Raw genomic sequence first — 18,732 nt, 5'->3', positions numbered from 1 at the left:
GCACAATTTTTCCTCAGCATGCCAGGCAGATTTTCCTCTTCCTATTTTTGTTTTTAGCAGTCATAATCACAGAAGCGAGCTTTATCTGGAGCCACAACACGAAAGCTGTCTGAAAAAATCTCTCTGTGATGCCATGTGTCGTGTTTGACACACGCATATTTACCCACGAACACCATTCCCAGAAAAAACAACAGCCAGAAGAAAAAACGAAAAATGGAATGAAAACTATATACACTTTTTATACTATATTGAATATCTACACTATTTACAATATCGACAAGCGAGATTTTTTGAGAGAAAGCCATGGATATCATCGATCAAAGATGGCGGTCTAGTTGAACTGACTTCGGTAACTTCCGAAAACCTAACTTCTGCACATTCCAATCTTTCGAAACTTCACCAAGTAGTAGAACAATAGACCCTATACCATAAAAGGAAGATACTTTGGCTAAAATCAACATATTTTTACCCACCAATTTCACTTTCCTGAAACAAACTTCATCGCACCTTAATTTACTTTTGATGCATTCGTTCTTTTTATTTTGATTCTAAATACATCCAAAAATTGCGTGATTTTGGTCATAGTGCACTGGCACCAGCAAGTCACATTGAATCTTTCTTGTTTGTTTTCCTACCTTTTGCCAAGCAAACTAAATAACTAATTAGGTTAAGAAAATCAAAACTTGTTCTCTACTTTTGTCATCTTTAAGCACTGTAGATGTGATTTGTCTTCAAAAATTAGTAACTGTATGCTGCTGGCTTTATTTTTCTTTGTACATGCATAAAGGACATGGAGTGGTCAGACAAACACGATAGAACTTTGTGCAGGGAAGTCTTGGTGAAAGAACCCTATCAGTACCCATACAGGAGCAAAGAAAGAGGGGATGTTTGGAACAACATTGCCATCAACCTAAACGGCCTTGATCATCCAAGATTCGAAGTTAACAAAAGATCAGTAAGAGACAGGTTGACTTTGCTTACTACTAAGTATACGGCAAAAGTATACAAAGAGGAAAATGCCTCTGCCATTTCGTGTGAGCAGTCGGAGCTAGACCAAGCAAAACAAATTCAAACTATTACCCAATGGGTCTTCACTTTTAACATGTTTGTCTCGCTTTTTTTGCAGTGAAGTTCATGAGTTAAACTCCGCAGTTGATGAAAATTAATACTGCAAGGTAACCCACAATTTAGCCTTAAGGCAGGCAATTGGGTGTAGTATGACAAACAATTTTGCTATGTATGGCAGTTGGCCTCAGATTGGTATCCTTGAGATCAAATCCCTTGAATTGTGGTTAAAGGTGTCCAATAATACTTTTCGCAAACAACATCCACCCACCAACAAACCGTGGTTTCGTTTGCAATTCTTACCCAAAGGCTAAACAAACTGATATGATATATCTATAGTTGAAAAAAAGAATTGGGACTTATGAGCAAATATCAATTTTTTTGAGAGCGCCGGCAATAGGTGCTATTTTTCCCATTTCAGCAAGCACGCAACTTGTGTAGAGCAAACCGAGCTTCAATTAATCCTAGAAAAATTCAATTAGAATTTTTAATCAAATAAAACTCATTTTCGTGACTGACCAGGTAAGGGCTTTGAAATCCAGCTTATAAGAAAAATCAAATTTTCAAAGTAAAATCAGTGGTCGGTTTTTACAGAGACAGCCTCTTAACTTTGTTGAGTGGGCGAGACGTGGTGCTGTCCTTGTGGTATAGTGACTCTACGCAGAACGCATTTTTTTCATTTCCAAGATGAGAAAAGGTAACAAAGAGAAAAAAAATCACTGATACTTGCTGGGAAAATAAAAAACGCAAAAAATGAGAGAAATGAAAATGAGTATTATTACTTGCTTTGGCAAGCGGACAAGAAGCGGTACTTTCGTTATAATTGTCTTGGTCTCTCGGACAAGGATAACACAGTCTCTCAGGCCGATAACTTCATGAATGTTTTAAATCTCCTCGTGTATTCTCTTACTGTTGCATTTTGCACTATTTCTTAACAATGCCAGTTGGCTTTAACTTTAACTGAACCTAAGGACTGCAGCCACAAGTACCTGATATGTTCTCATAATTGTGGCCTCTGAATACATCCTACTCATGGCTCTTCTACAGAGCCAGGAATAAAACCTTTCATAGGCATACATCCAAGTCCCATGCACAGGCCCAAATTTCTTAACTCCTTCTAGCAGATGATGCAGGATATGATTTGTTATAACCTTCAAAAACTTAAAGCAGTGCAAGTGAAGTACATGTATTTATATGATACAGTAATAATTGTTGCTATGTGTATGTCATTGTGCTCTCCCGATTCCTAATTTTAAATGCTGAACAAGCTGTGTAGTGTGTAGGGTATATTATATATTAAAGCAAATTACAACAAAGTGTGATGTGCCCAAGTGCACTGTCGAGTTGTGCATGTATATAAAGATATGCATTGAGAAGCATGAGGCAAGTGCTTCCAGTAGTTCTCAAGTGCTCTTAAAAATTCCCAAGTTCATAGATATCTTAGTGCCCCAAGGCAAGTTCTCTATTGCATTTTATAAAATGTTTGAAAGAAATTACACACTACAACTTACAACACAGTCATTTACATAAGCATGAAATATCAGTTCAAGAACTAGGTAGGACTTGATGATCGTTAATATACATGTCACCACGACTTTGATAAAAGTAGTGTTGAAAAACAGGTTGCCATACAGAACGATTTGGAGGGATTCATGTAATCAAAATAAAACAGACCAACTCCATGCTGTCTTTATTGTACCTGCAAGGATAATGGACAGTCTCTCTCCATTTGTACCAGTGAAAAACATCTACTTGTTCTTGCAATTCATCCAGCTTTCCTGCATTCTGTGAAGGAGCACAAAGTGCTGTAATGGCATCCACAAAGAGAATGATTGTTTCATGCTGTTCATCATCAAGCAATTTTTTAAAATACTTACACAGTATTTTAAGATATCACGCACAGCCACCTATGCCATGAAAATAGTGTGTTTAAGTCGACAAATGTTAACATCAACAATTATTGACTGTCCTTCCAGTAACTTAACTAGAAACACCCATGCATGCCACATGTAATACAACATATTTGTGCTGACATTCTTTTTATAAGAACAAAAAATCTTTTGAATTGCTATGAAAATGGTCTTTCTGCTTACCAAAATAATTTTATCAGGAATGTTCTGCAGCAACCTAGCATTTAAGGAGCCACCACTAATAATATTGTCCAATACATAGAAAATTTTTGTTTACTGAAGAAATATTACCATAACAAGCTACTGTACCACTGCCTATTGCTGTATTAGCCTCATTACTACAAGCAATAACTATTATATTTGATTAAGTTTAAAGATCAAGGACAGGAAACAAGATACCTCTTTCCACTCATGAGAGTTCATCCTTGACATTCTTGAAAAGATTGGCTTTGGTGAGTAGGGATCACCAGCTGGGACAGTTATTTGCCTTGCCCTCCTGTCAGCTTCTTTAAGCTGCTGCTTACTCAAACCAAATGGTGCTGGTGGCAATGAAATGGAATCTTTACTCTTCAATTACTTTTTACGCTGGCAATGGGGGTCAGAGGATTTTGAGGTACTCTCTGCAGTTTCTTTGCAGGTTGGCCAACACTCTGGAAATCTATTCAAGGACATTTCCTATTTACTCACTGCTAGGGAATCTTCTGGGGCCCTCCCTACCAGACATCAATGAAAGTGCTTCATCTCAACTGCAACTGTATGCATTGTATCTGGCATGGTTTGTTCCACCGTATCAAATACAGGCATTTTTCTTGCTAGTAGGTACATACCATGGCAGCCAGTACCAGCTCCCACTCGACTACATTGATTTTTGTTCCTTGCATCATCATACACCATATTCATAAATGGCCACCACGTGGAGCGACCTGGACTTGATAGCATGGAAGCGAGGCTGGAAAGGCCTCCGCGTTGTAAACAACAAAGAAAAGATGGCGTCGTCTAGTCAAAGACAGCAATGTTTCTCTCACAGAGAACGACATTCCCAGGGCTTCTTTGGCTGGAAGAAACCCTTCATCCCTAAAAAATGAAGAACTGAAATTTTGGTTGAGGTGTCGTGGGATTCGCTTAAGGGCTCAAGACGAAAGCATGCCTCGTAAAATGGTGAGCGTATGCCATTGTTTTGATATGTGGCCGCAAAATTCTTGCATTAATAATTTCTGTTTTGATCATAGAGTCCAAGAATATATCAAGTCTGGTAGTGATAAAGTGGTGGTCGATCCAGATCCGGATAAGATATACACTAAACGGAAAAATCGGCTTTCAAAACTTCCGACCAATCGTTCCCCTGAATCTCCAGCCCCGAAATATCCAAGTGATGGCTGGGGAAATTCATTGGAAAGGATGCCTCATTTCACAAGGGCGGAGATGAACCAAGATATTGAAAGTTCTCGGAAGAGTTGGGAATGCGGATCATCATTGCATTCCAACAAACTTGAAGAAAGCAAAGACATTTTTAAAGGACGAGCACCTAAAAGACAACGAAGCAAACAGTGAGCAGAGGTATTTCTACCCGAGAGCGAAATGCCAACACAGTTTCAGTAAAAGAGATGCTCCCCATAGTCTGCGGTTTGCATTGTGCATCATTTCAGGGCAAGTTTTGCATGCTGTTCCTGTAAAGCTGGGAAAGTGGGTTACTGCAACCATGTTCTTGCTTTAATGTTTAAAGCCTGCAAGTTTAGCTTGTTTGACAGCCAGAAAACAGACCATTTAAACGATGATGATGATGAACAACCCGACTTAGCATGCACATCACAGCTCCAAAGGTGGGATAGACAGGCCATGGTGACAATATCTCCCCTCTGTAGGATTCCACATGCAAATTTTTATTTAAGCTTGCCATTTATGTATGCAAATTAGGACTATTTAAATGCTACGCTTTCCTAGCGCACCAATCTTTTCAATGTTTTCTCTAGCTTCAAGTTAATATTGTTGCAGAATCTATTCTACCTAGCTTCACTATCATCGCTACAGTTAGGAAACATTTTTAAGTCTTTATATTCTGTCCTGTATTTTTCATATTGCTCGGCTCTTCTTTACACGTATTTTTATTTATTTTTCTAGTCGAACCTCGCTCGCTCTATCTTTCAATTCTCAACGGGCTCCTCGAGTCTCTACAACAGAGCGTGAGTTCGAAATCTCTAGACGTAGCGTCAACAAGAACTGTAAGCTACACCCTCCACCAGTCATGGAAGTGAATGTTTCGAAAACCAAGCTGGATGAGACAAAGACCAGAGAAGGAGTCGAGTCACTGCTATATGAAGCCAGAGTTAACCCTAGTCATGAACTTCAGGCAGAAGAGAATTTGAAGGAGAAACTTCAAGCTATAAACTCACAAATGGATTTATCTCTTCTGGCCCAAGAAAGTTCATTACCCACCTTTGTCGAAACCCGATTTGGCCTAAGCCAGACTGGTTCATTTTGTAGTTACCAGCTGTCTCATACTGAAGCTAATTTTACTCCCACTATTGGCATCTCCTCAATCCCTCGACTAACTAACTCTACACCTACAGAACTGACCTACCCAAGATTTCCTTTGTCTACAATGGACACATTTGTGCTTCCTGACAACTTGGACAATACTGAGAAAGAATTCCTTCAGAAACTTGAAGTTGAGGAAATGATATCGACATCATTGAAGCTGCCACATGGGAGCAGTCCAACTCCGAGCACTGGAAAGAAGAGCGTAAATATCAATTTACAACTTCAAAATTTCACCTTATCAGTAAGACACAACGAAACCATGAAAAGTTTGCAGCTGATCTCATCAACCCAAAACCATTCTCTTCAAGGTGTGTAGAGCATGGACTGAAACATGAACTGATCGCATTAAAGGAATAGGAAAAAATCATGCTGACTCGAAAGACGCCAGTTAAGGTACTTAAGTGTGGTCCTGTTATTTCAAAAAGTGGCAATTCTTGCTGGATTCCCTGATGCGAGGGTTGTGGATTTTGGATGCAAGCGCCATTTTGGACTTGCCGAGGTCAAGAGTCCAGAAACTAAATATCATGTGACCCCCCTTTGGCACGAGCGTTTCGTTACTGGGCCCCTCGATCAAATTCAAGCCCGCGTTGCTAGTAAACAGCAGATAATTTTGAAGGAAATCTGCTGACCAAAATTGTGGGGGCTTCGAAGGAATGTGTAACATGTAAAATTCGATCTTTTCATCCATGTCGCTTGCGTGGTGTTTGTTTTTGTCACTTTTGCGAACAAGGTTGGTAAATGGCACTATTTTCTTTAGGGCAGAATGCATTATCGTTTTGGTTTTTGTTCCTGTAGGGTTTTTTATCTTCTTTCCACCTCCCGAAAGCAAAGTTTTCAATCAGCAAAGTGGCCTTTTCAGCGAGTAGCGACGTGCGTTCGATGAGTGTTTTGGTTTAGTGCCGTGAATGATACCTCTACTTCTAATCAGTTGCCACAGGCCGATTTCGTGTTTCAGAGTTGTCTTGCCTCAGCTAGAGTACATTCGTGGACTTTAAACTTGCTATCCAGCCCTTTTAGTCGAAAGGATGGCTACAAGTGTGGATTCGTTTGAAGAAAGCTTTGGCTATATGCGTTACTTGAACCACTCAAACTACAGCCCCCGATCTCTTCGACAAAGGATGTTTGCCTCCAATTTCTGCTATCTGGTGAAAGAATACATTTTTGTATGGAGTTAACACCCATTTAAAACTTTGTGAATGAAAGCTTATTTTAGTAGCTGGGAAAAGGATGACACCCTATCGCACAAGGTGGTCAGGTTTCCTATGTCAACAACAGGCGCCAGTGAAGCCCCCGAATGTTTGAAATTATAGCGGAGAATTGAGACAGTTGCCACAGGTGAGTTTTGACATTTGTTTTGGTAACTAATCATATTATTTAAATAAATCAAACATGGATCAACAGACGCCCCATGAGTTCACCTGGGTCGACTTAAAGATTGATCAATGTCGAGATTGTGGCGGAAAAGCATGCATTGCCTATTCGAAGAAAGCATACTTCATAACTTCTTTGATTTACCTTCAACGTTCTAATTGCTGTATATATCAATTGTCAAGTAATGCAATGTGTCTAAAGATTCTTCGCGTAATAATTTTTGAATTCTAGAAATAGAATCCATTCGAACTAGACGAACTAATACACGCCATTTTGCAGAAGTGTACAAAAAGCGCAGGAACTTTCCTGTCGCCGCAACGCGCGGGCACTCTTATTTACTGATCCATGTAAACCTCTTCCGGTGTCGAAGATGTCGAAGCGAAGGTATCATTTAAATTTGTTTTTGATTATAAATGAAACTTTTGGTAGTAGGTAACAATTTGTGTTTTCCACCTTCTTAAGAAATCCATACTTTCGCCGACCAGCCAAATTTGGTGAGCCAAAGGGCGTCGTTTTCAACGAAAATGAAGTTGAAAGGTACAAACTTGATCTGCATTTAAATCTTTTGTTTTGTAAGGTTACTGATTGAAACAAAACTTCATTGGTTAAATTTGATTATTTGGTCGTAAAATTTATCTCAGAACCCCAGAGGAAGAGGAGCGTGAACTTCAGGAAGAGTTGCAGAGGAGGGAGGAGCTTAAGGCGAACTGGGGAAAGAGAGAGAAAAAAAAATGTCAAAAAAAGAAAATCAATTTGTAAAAAAGAAAAACTTGTTTTTCTGTGCTTTTTAAACCTTGCGTTAGACCAGAATGTGTACCTTAATTACGTTTTGTTTAAGTTCATTACCATTTTTTTACGTGTGACATATCTTCTAAAACCAGCTTGATGTGTGTTTTCTTGGTTCCAGTTAGCAATGGCAACGATGGATGCTTCATGTATGGCTCAGTTCAAATTTACTTAATATCCACCAAGAATTGTTTATTTTAAAAAACAAAGGCAAATTAAATTTGATCCGAAGGTAAATTGAACGAGAACAGATATACATCTACTTTGTACTTAGTCACTGACCATTTTGTTATTGGCTTCTGATAAAGTTGTGAACTTTTTTATTTGTGAGGAGTGGTTACCTTTTGTTCTTTCCTAGTAAGTTGGCAACTGAGAAAGTTGGCAGCTAAAATAGTTCTGCTTCAAACAGTTAGCCAGGATAGCAAATTCTGCCTGCTTTTCTTACGGTCTTCTAAGGAAATAGTTTGGGGGCTAAACAGGTTATACACAATATAATTGCTATTTATGGGCTAAGGGTCTGTCTGTTTGGTGAAAAACTGTGACTGAGGTCTTGAAATGCTGCAGCACTTTCAAGTCAGAGGTTACAGTGTTTCACTTCACAGACCCACTCTAAGCTGGTAAAAAACAATTTTCGTTTTTTTCCCTTTCTCAATATTGTTGTCCTTTTCAACAAACACATCGGCTGCACGTTACCGTGACCATGGTCAGAAATAGGATAATCCAGACTTTGCTAAGAACCAATATCCGATTGCAGTATCTTTTACCCTACCCTCTTGAAAAAAAAACTTTATTTTACCCATTACAAAAAAAGAATTATTTAAAATATGCAATTGCATTACATGTACCATTAAATTAAACCCCAAATTTTAGTATAATTGTACTCTTAATCAGTTGTACATTGAATGATGTTCTTACTTTTGTTCACATGGGTTGATTAGCAATGAATTTGCCAACGAGTTAACAATACAGTGTACATTAACAAAATTCACTGTTATGGAAATCAACCACATTGGTATGTAGAAAATTAATGTTCTCTACCAGATCTTTAGGCATACAGCCAACATCTTTGTAATAATTGGTTTCACTGAAACCAAATTAAGCCTCCCACTGTAGGTACTTGCTCAATTAATGGAAATCTGTAACTCATGGCCACAAACAAATTGAATTCTATCTGCATAGCATTGACTTTAATAATTTAATGCTTCACAGAAGTTCCTCAATTCAAACTGAAAACTTTCCAGATTACAGGAAGGCAAACCTTCTAGCATGAAACTCGCTGCTCATCACACATGCAAGAATCGTGCTTTTGAAAAGTTGTTCCTAACATGTATATCTGGTGCAACAGTAAATTGATAGCCACATCGACATGTTTACACATACTCCAGCCAGACAAAAACTGCCCTGAAGCCCTTTCCTCCTATATTTTGTCTTTTAGTTCAATTTTAGGTGAAATGTAAATTACCTAACTACAATATTTTTAACCTCAGCAAACCCAAAAACTCTATAGTTGTCTAGTTAAATATCTAAATTTTCTTTTTTTTGACAATTTTGCATTTCTATTAATACGCTTTGTTTGGTACCCTGAAATTTATTTTGGATATTTGTAGTATTGGTTTCTTTCTCTTTCTCATCAAGAACCAATGACAATGCTTATGCAAGATTTTCAGGGGTCAACAAAATTTGTGATAGGAAATGTGAAAGTGGCATATTATTTAACTAATATTTTGTTGACAAAGTGTTTTAAGGGCCCATTTTCTTCCTTTGTGGTGGCATGGTGGTGTCATGTTTAGTGTGCTTGCCTCCACATTGAGCAATCTGGGTTTGAGCTTGGCCAGTGACTATGTGTTTTGTTGGGTTAACTCTCACACAGAGAGATCCTCGCCCACGTGTATAAATAGATACCAGAGAATTTAATGCTTGGAGGTAGTGCAGTTCAAAAGAAAAACATACAACCATGTTACATCAAGGATGAAAATGGGCCTTTAAGTTTTACACTACAAACAGTTGTGATTGTTCTTATTCTTCATGAAGAACTAGCTTGCACTGGTTTCTCTTTCTAGGCTTGTTGAAGTTGGTCAATGTATATTGGCTTTGGAGCCACTGACTTTTAGCCACCAGTGCCAGGCAATCACACGTGTTCTGTGTTGTTGCGTACATCCTGTCGAGCTTGTTGACCACTGGGTGGATGCTTTCTGAGCAGAGCTCCACTTCCATTCCAACAGTACCCATTAAGATGGCTTTCTCAGGAACGTGGAATGTGAGAACGTGGAATTTCCTAAGCAGGTTGGTATTAGGGAAGTTTACTGGAAACCAGTGGCCAAAGCTAGCACATCTTGCTCCCAGAATAGCAACTTCATGGGGGCACAGAGGGGTACTTGCTGAGTAAAGTTTGAAACATTGGGACAATTTGGTGAGCAGAGTTGATATTTTGCTCATAAGTTTGTGGTCGCAAAAGACCTGCTTTTCCCCATGTTTGAGTTTGATTTCAATTGGCTTGAAGATGTGAACAATTTGTTTGATGTGAACAGGCTGCAGAATTTTTGCGACGTCATTGCCAACCAAAGCGCCCTTGTGATAAATCTGGCGCTTCAAGTTCATTTCATCCAAGGTGTTATCAAATTTCGTTTAGAAAGGCCCCTTCATGACGTTGATTTTCTGATTTATGTGTGCCAGTTCATCTTGGGTTGCCTTGAACTGTTGCTGATGTTGTCTACCTTTTTCCTACTGCTTATCCCTGGTTCTTCTAAGTTCCCTTGTCTTTTCCCTAGCCTTCACTGCCTCCACTGTGTGATTTGTAAACCTGTCAAGTTGAAATAAATAAATTTGTAGTTCCTAATTCAGACATTGTTTGACATTCACATACAGTGCATAAGAATGTTATTTTAACAATCATTCATAGCAGAGATCCAGATTTTAAGTTCTTTCTTAAAATACTCTGAGTATAATTTCTAAGAAGTTCAAAGATTGGAACAAAAGTCTTAGTGCATCCTTTTTTGATGCAGTTCTTTTATGAAGCAACCTTATTTTAGTCTCTTATTCAAATGGGGCACATCTGGGTTGATGAGGTAATGGGTTCCTGTACACTCCTGTGCTGAATACTCATTGTGAAGCAGAGATCGTCCAAAAATGATGTAAGAAGGGTATTGAATACATGTAGTGTGCAATGTGAACCTCCCAAGCTACAGGTGTATGAGGTAGTTTTATTGTTTTAGAACTTTATACAACCTACATGTATTTTAACAAATCTAGTTCTCTTGTTCTGGGAAATAGCCCTATCGATTGCAACACCAAAGTCTTTTAGTTTTATTTTCCTTTTTGAAATTCTAGTTAAGCTTTGTACATTCCTTTAAACCTCTTCAGCCAGTCAATTTCTTGAAGTGGATATAGATTTTTGAAACTGCATATTGTTTTTCAGATATCATTTGGTGTGACCTTAGTACCTTCTGCCTTCCTTTTGATGGTATGGTGCTGTTTCATTTAAGAACAACTGAAGAACATCCTCTGCATTACTAATGGCTCCATTAATTTCTTCCAACTGCTGATGCTGTTGAAGGCACTCAAGGTTCAAGGTTTCTCTTCTTTGGAATGCTTCTGCCAGTTCTGGGCATGCCTCTCCATCTGCCTCTTTAATGGTCTTGTCTAAAACAAGAGCTTCATTTTCAACAATTTCTAATGCTTGCTTTCCAAGACCAAGAGATAGATGGAGGGGCATGCATGACACAGACTCAATGACAGGTCCAGAAAAGATTGGAAGATTGGTTTGGACATCGGTTTGCTTTAGCTTTGACTGAACCACCATTTACAAAATCTTTGTTATCAGATGACATTGATTCAAAGCTGCGAGGAGAAAACTGTTGTAAGCGATTGCCATTGGAGGTACTATTCAAAATCCAGGGTGTGTGGCTTGCCCTTCTCGAGATCTTCAATTGTGGCATGACATTAGTTGCAGAAGTACGTGCCATTTGGACCTGTTAGACCTAAAAGCCTTGCAATAAATTCCCAGTCTCCTCCCAAACTCAGCCAGCATTTAGTTATACAGCACTCCATTCTTGTACCATTGTAACTCTGCAAAGTTGATGTTTCACATGTTGAACCAGTTAGTTTCTTGCAATAGAGACAGTGTTCACTACAATGGTCACTCTCGGGATTTTGGATAAGCTGCTGGAGCTCCATTGGCCAATTTTGCATCCCTTTGATTTCAAAAACTTGTTTCTCATTTGCTTTGGTACAGGCACTTGCACATTTTGGCAGATCCACCTTTAAGTTAAGTTCTGAAACGTTAGCCAAGACTTTTTGTGTCACCTCAATAATTGGACCAAAAACCTCTTTAATGCACTCGTAATTGTCTTTGTCCCCTTCAAAAATTGCCTGTAGGCGGGCAGTATGAACTGAGTGTTGCTCCCTGCAGTTGAGAAATTGCAATAACAATTTGGTGGATTTTCCTCCCTTGTCACCAGAGAGAAGTGCCCATAAAACATTTTCAGGAATGTTGCTTTTCTTCATAAGCAGACTGCCTTCATTCAGTTGAGCCACAGTTTTGGCAATTACATCAGAGGTATTTGTCACTCGAACAAAGGACACTTTCTTCCCAGAAGAACTTTCAAAACTTCCACATTCATATTGAAATTCCATGGACTTCAAGTGGCTGCGAATTTTCTTCTCTGAACCAAATATGTCATATCCTACAGATTAATGAAAGGGCAGACCTATGAGAGGGTTTATATGCTTAGGTGAAACTATAGAATCAACAGCACTTTGTCAGTTTGGTGTCTTGAAAGTGTACCGGATTCCTGGTAAAAAGTCTTAACTATTGTTTCTGTGAAAAAGTGCAAATCCAGTTCTAGCCCTTCCACTTCAAGATCTGAACTTGTCCTGAAAATTTGGTGTTATGTCAAGACTATATACCCTGGCTGGTTTTCTTTTTTTCAATTCTCTATACCTGCCTACATGGCATTGTATTAAAATTGTAAAAGAGAATAACTTAACCCATTGACGCCTGTGCCGCCCCTAACCGCCCATGCGAAAAACTCCTCCATTTCCCTGTGCCGCCCGTAACCGCCCGAAAAAAAGCGCATGGGGACAATTGCCTTTCCTACCCTCCCTGAAGATTCTTTGGTTCCCCTATTGTTCTACTGTTCTTGACGACAAATAAACCATTCAGAATGGACTTTCTGAGCATATTTTCAGAGGACTTTAGGGGTCCTAGAAAGACGGTTTTTCTTCTTAAAATCGCACGCTCGAAAAGTGCAGGTAACATGGCACGTTGCGGTCCAAATCTAAAAAACTTCCAAGGTCTTGTTTTCATTCCTAACATGGATAAATTACTGCTTTGGGCTTTAAAATGGAAAGGAAAAATACAAATCAATGTTCAGGTGGCCTCAGAATGGAGGATCAAGGAATACAGAGTCCTCAAAACTTTCTGGTGAAGAAGTTTTTCTTCCTACAACTGCCGAGAAAACATGAAGATCGGAGCGCTTTCAAGTAAGTTTCGATGACAGATCGCAGGTTTAAAGTGGCTTTTCGGATTTCAGAAACAAAAATGGTAATGTACATTATTACTTCGAAGTTGAATTCAACTTTTGGAACGATTGGTAAAGCCACGGGCGTTAAAATGACTGCAAAAGCGGTCGGCAAAAACTCAAGCTTTCGTGTTAGCGTGAAGAATAATTTGAACATGCGGTCATGCAGCGAAGCACGGCTGCGAAATTTTGAACAATTTTTTGCTTTTAAATAGGTTTCTTCATCTCAGCTTGGATGAAAATTTATTGTTATTGAACTTCCTCTCGCATCTCTTTCATTTGGTTCCCTGTATTTGGGAATTTTAGGTTTTAAAAGTGAACAGTAACTTGCACGCTGGATTTCTGCATATTTAATTTACGGCAATCTCTAGGCGCTTTGTATATTTAGTTTATTCGCTTCGTTCAAATATTTTTTGGAGTCTTATTCAGCTACTACAGAACCGCTCAGAAAAGAACTAAATGGCCACTGATTTAACACAGTTGAAATACGACTGATCTCAAAATAATGCGCTTGTTTTTGTTGTCTTTTTGATTTACGACTTTCATCTTTCTTTTGCAGGGCCGTAAGATTTTGTCGCGCGGCGAAGAAATAATTTGATTTCTTGATTTCAGATTGATTTTTACATGAGTTCTTCGCTTTTATTTTTCGTTGTTTTCTCAAATGTTAGCCGTAAGAGTACAAGAAATTCAATTCTGTTGTATTTGGTTTCGTTTTTGTCCTCCAAAGTCAATAATTGACTCATTTTCGCAAAGTCAATTTTCTCAGCTTCTGTGTGACATTTTGTCGCGCGGTAAAGAAATAATATAATTTCTTGTTTTCTCATCAGTTTTACACCTTAGGTTGAGTTCTGTTTGCTAATATTTTTTAATATTTTGACCCTTCATTTATTCAACTTTAAATAAATGTCTTGAAACCTGATCCCGTGTCTGTGGTTACTGGGCATATGGTTTATTTTTGTGCTTTCGCTTGCTCAGAAATTAATTCCAAAAAACGCCAGGGAATTAGGGGTGGGTCGCGGGCAATTTCATTCACGCGTCAATGGGTTAATATACTTATTTCTCATGGGAGTGAAGGATTTAAAGCAAACATAAGTACATGTATATTGGAAAGGCACATTTTTTTCTACTTTCAGGAAACATATTATTTGTACTGTACTTGTGTTTGTTACTATCTTTTTATATGAGTTTTGTACACTACCTGCATTAGGTTTACCTTGACATCCACCAATATTAAACAATTAGATTATGAGCTCGAGATTTCTATCGTGTGATAGTCGACGGGCCAAAGGCCGAGTCAACTATCGCAGAGAAATCGAGCGTGAATACATGTAATCTAATTGTTTTAGTATAAATCTACTAGTTGTTTAAAACTTTATCTAAATCCTCTTCAGAGACACTTCAAAAATGTCAAGAAGCGGCCGTCATTTTGAAAACAAGGGTGCACTGCTACGCTACTCACTATCTATCACAGAATATATAGTGAGTAGCATAGCCAATCCGAGAACAGCATTCATGATAGAACACTCATAGATTTATACTAATAGTTTTTTGGTAGTGTACAATGTGGATTAAGTTACTTTGCTTTTCTCACTTCTGTATTGGCATTGTTGAAATAGCTGTGAATGATGTACATGCCTGTTTAAATGATGTTAGATAAATAAAGTGTGTTGTTTACATACATCTATGCTTACTAAGTGCATCTTTGAAGGTTCTTTTGATCATTTTCAACATTTCCATGGGCATGTGAATCTTAAGTTCTGCAACCTAAAAAATGAAAGCTGCATTTAATTTATTAGTGACATGGCCCTTGTGTATAACAAGTTTTGCTTTTGAAGTCAATGACTTTTGTCTATATTCTGCGGGTGCTGTATTTTATAAACTGGTTGACAGAACTTGTGATTTTCTCATGCACTAGTGCCATATTGTTATTCTATTTTTTATTGATATAATAAATTATTGATTATACATAATGTAAATTTAATCATTGAGAGTGTAGGTTTTACCTGCTTCAAAGTGAATGACTGTGTTGTTTACTCCGCCTTCCTTAAATGAATTGATGAACTGTTGTTGTTTTCGGCGAATAGAAATGGCTGTCTGGTGAATTACATCATCTTCTGTTGTACTTGTACATGTACTTGGTGATGACAAATTTTCTGCAAGTTTTTTGATGACCTGGCTTCTCTTTTTCAATGTACTAGTGGATGCACATGAGCTACCTATTTGTGGCTGACTAACTCTCAGTAACTTCATTGGTTTCCCTCTCTCTTGATGGGCATACACAAAGCCATCTTGACTTTGCCCAGTCTTCTTTTTGAGAATGCTCAAAAATACTTTTCGGAGGTAAACAAGTTTTGGATTAACAATCATAATGATTTTATGTAATAAACACATGTAGCTATACTGGGTTTGTGAGAATTGCCCACTTAATGTTTGATATATATTTTTTTTTTGCTGAAAATATTTTTCAACAGATGGCACAATCCCAAGTCCAATGTTTAGATTTTGTGCAGCTTTTGCCTAGATTCACTTAAATGATTTGCCCTTCCTTACATTATCAGCATGATTTCTTTCTAAGAGTGTATCACTCATTTTTACATAGCTCCTGTTGAATTTTCAACATTTCCTGTACATGTGTATGATGTCAAACAAGAGTGCATTCTGTCCCATGGGATAATTCTTTGTTTTGTTGGGGAAGACTGAAGTTGTGTGGTATGCGGACTGCCAAGGAAACAACAAGAACCAATATTATTCGTGTTTCCATCAATAAGTTCTCATTTCTTTACATAAAAGCTTCAGAAGCTTTTCATGAATCCCGGTTTGGGGATGTGACGTGGATTTCTTTATCAAACATTTGAGTTAAGGCCGATTTTGATAACATTTCGACTTCATTTGTTGATAGACGAATGGTCCGCGTGTGAAACTTCGTGCATATCTTTTTAAACAAGCACTTCTAACAGAAGCTTGACACCCAGATTATTCTCTATGGAGAGTCTAATCAACGGAGTAACAAGGCCAGATGCCTTCCTTCTTTCAGTTTCTCACAAATTTGAGATATCGTATATGTAAGAATTGAAATAATTTGACGGTAGCTATCCGCAACACAGGCGATGACGCATATCCTGTCCACAAATACCTATAAAACAAATTTTTACACCAGCAACTTATCTATTTCAACTGCGAGTTTAGGTATTACAATATCATTCAATTCAACTGCACACTGTTAAAAGGTTGTGTGAGTTATATGTGACCCTATTTTGGACAAGGTGGTTAAAAGTGCATTGTCAAAATGGCGTTTAAACACCTTAAAACAAAAGTGTTTAAACCCATTTAAACGCTTTGGATACGTGTTTAAACACAATTTCTGTGTGTTTAAACACTATTTCTGCACATTTAAACACCAGTGCAAAATTTTCTCTGTTTAATACTCCGATAATTATATTGTGGTTAGTTTACGAAGCTTTTTTCGAATGAAATTTGCTCATAAATTAGAGGTATTGTTGTGTTTGATTGTGACGAGCGATGTTTCCGATTAAATTAAATTTTCCTCAATTGTGGCTGGAAGAAAGTGAACAGATTTGCAACTATATATGGTTCGTGTTTGTGTTGGACAAATTTGATCTGCATTCGAGACGTTGGTTGCAATTGAAAGAGACATTACAAGCTCATTTTCGTCAAGATTTTTAAATGAAGGAAAAGCTAAAGAAAGAGGTAAGCAATAACAAACGTGTTTTAGGCTAAGGTTGCAAATTCCTTGATTCTATTTAGTAAACATACCACTTAAGATGTGTCCTTTTTATCTCAGTTATCCAAAAAGAGAGGTATATATGTATATATGCAGCAAACATTTGTAACGGGCAGACTTCGCCTTCGTCACGTACATGTACATGTGCACTGTAATTTGACGCACACATATCAAGAGTGCGTGCGAACGATCATGAACCCGATTTCTGTCTCAACAATCGCCCATTTTTCAAGGGGAAAATGAAAGTTTCTCAATTCACGTCGAAGTTTTCCAATTCTTTTGCGGAATGCAACCACCTAAAACTGCACATTTTTGAGCAAAAGCTATTGGCAACTGAACAAAAAAGAATGGACGAGGAGAATTGGGGCGATAATTGAATTAATCCCAGCTTTTCTTACATCTTCTGTAGGAAGCTTAAGCGAGAATAATTTTGTGAATATAGGAGAAACTTTTTTCATGGTGCATGAAATGCGTATTTTTATTTCCCTCAAATTGTGAAAGGAACTTTCTAATTTTTGTGAAATGTGATCTAACACCTGTTTACAACCGTCTTTGATGACCACGCCGAAACAATTGGCGATTTTTTTGTTTATTTCATGCTGCTTGCAAACGCGAAGACACATTCTTTTTATGTGAGATATTAACCGTGGGAACAGGCAAATTTCATTGGCTAGTTGATTAATATGACCAATTATTCAATCTGTTGAGTTTGCTTGGAGCAACAGAACAACATAGTAACTGAGAGACAGCAATGCAAGGCAACACGGTTAGCCGATCCAAATCGACCTTGATGGATACAGAGTTTGTTTTCGTGTGCTGACAGCTTGCAACACTGCATGAAATAGTAAATTCTTTCAAATAGAAAACTGTGGTTCTCCTTTGCATTACAAACATTATGCTGCGAATTAGTTTCGGCCCTCTGTTTAACAGGGGAGAAGATTGAAATGTAGTAAATACTTGAAACTCGAGACACTCATCTGTGGCCGCGCATGAATTGAATCGATCACATGGAGAAACGGCTCTCTCCGTGTGATGCAAATACTTCACAAGACAACCAAAGAAAGACACAAACACACAGGTAAATCATTTAGTTTTATGCCATAAATATGAACAGGCTAATTAAAGCACAAAGGTTCCCTGTGATATCGCAAAGTGAAAGTCACACTCGTTCCTGTGTGTTGAAGAGTTGTAGCAGATTGTACCTATGTGCAAATATTTTTGACAAGAAAATTAGCAACACATTTCTTTTCGTAAATTGCATGAAGTTACGTTAGCGTATTCTTGGAAATGGTAATGTAAAGTGTATTATAATAAAGTTTCCATATAACGCGCGCTCTGATTGCCTGAAACAGCGTGCTTTATCAGAGAACAGAACACGGGTTGATGACGGTAAGTTGGCTTCCAAATTTTTGCTTCGGAATTTTGACAAATTGGACCCAAATTAAACATCCCTTGTGACTCAGACAAACGCACTGGAAGCGAGCTATTTTTCTGCAGTAAATATGGCTCACAGAGACCATTGTTAGCAACAGTAGTGTTAAAACTGTACCAAAATAACAAGTTTTGCTAGATTCCTGCTGACAAAACATGTACAGCTGTAGCGAAATGCACAAATTCTCAACCTAAACAGTGCTTCGATAAAGACATTAATTTTGTTACGAAGGCAGAAATTATACTAAGAAGTAAAACAACGACAGAAAACAATTGAACTGTCTCTGTTTAGGATGAGAAGCTTTTTTTGTAAATTTACAATTAAAAATGCTCATTTGCTCAAACAACACTTACATGCAGTGTAGTAACG

The 18,732-nt window shown here is 38.0% G+C and overlaps 1 protein-coding gene and 2 pseudogenes across 1 annotated transcript; all 3 read right to left on the bottom strand.

Annotated features, from left to right (window-relative positions):
* Window positions 1-44: 44 nt before the first annotated feature.
* Window positions 45-3,869, bottom strand: LOC149117010 (uncharacterized; annotated as a pseudogene).
* Window positions 3,870-4,070: 201 nt separating this feature from the next.
* Window positions 4,071-10,827, bottom strand: LOC149117009 (uncharacterized). Its single transcript, XM_089282713.1, has one exon. It carries the CDS (start codon window positions 10,266-10,268, stop codon window positions 9,687-9,689), a length of 582 nt encoding a protein of 193 aa, XP_089138839.1. The 5' UTR covers window positions 10,269-10,827; the 3' UTR covers window positions 4,071-9,686.
* Window positions 10,828-10,970: 143 nt separating this feature from the next.
* Window positions 10,971-12,356, bottom strand: LOC149117008 (uncharacterized; annotated as a pseudogene).
* Between the last annotated feature and the right edge of the window lie 6,376 nt (window positions 12,357-18,732).

Source organism: Orbicella faveolata, unplaced genomic scaffold, assembly GCF_042242905.1.
Source record: "Orbicella faveolata isolate gen_17 unplaced genomic scaffold, um_ofav_v1 contig_12, whole genome shotgun sequence".
In the NCBI taxonomy this organism is placed as follows: Eukaryota; Metazoa; Cnidaria; class Anthozoa; order Scleractinia; family Merulinidae; genus Orbicella; species Orbicella faveolata.
This window is presented reverse-complemented; position numbering and strand designations above follow the sequence as displayed.

Coding starts and splice junctions, on each gene's coding strand:
- LOC149117009 (XM_089282713.1), bottom strand. CDS start 10,268: ATGAACTTGAAGCGCCAGATTTATCACAAGGGCGCTTTGGTTGGCAAT.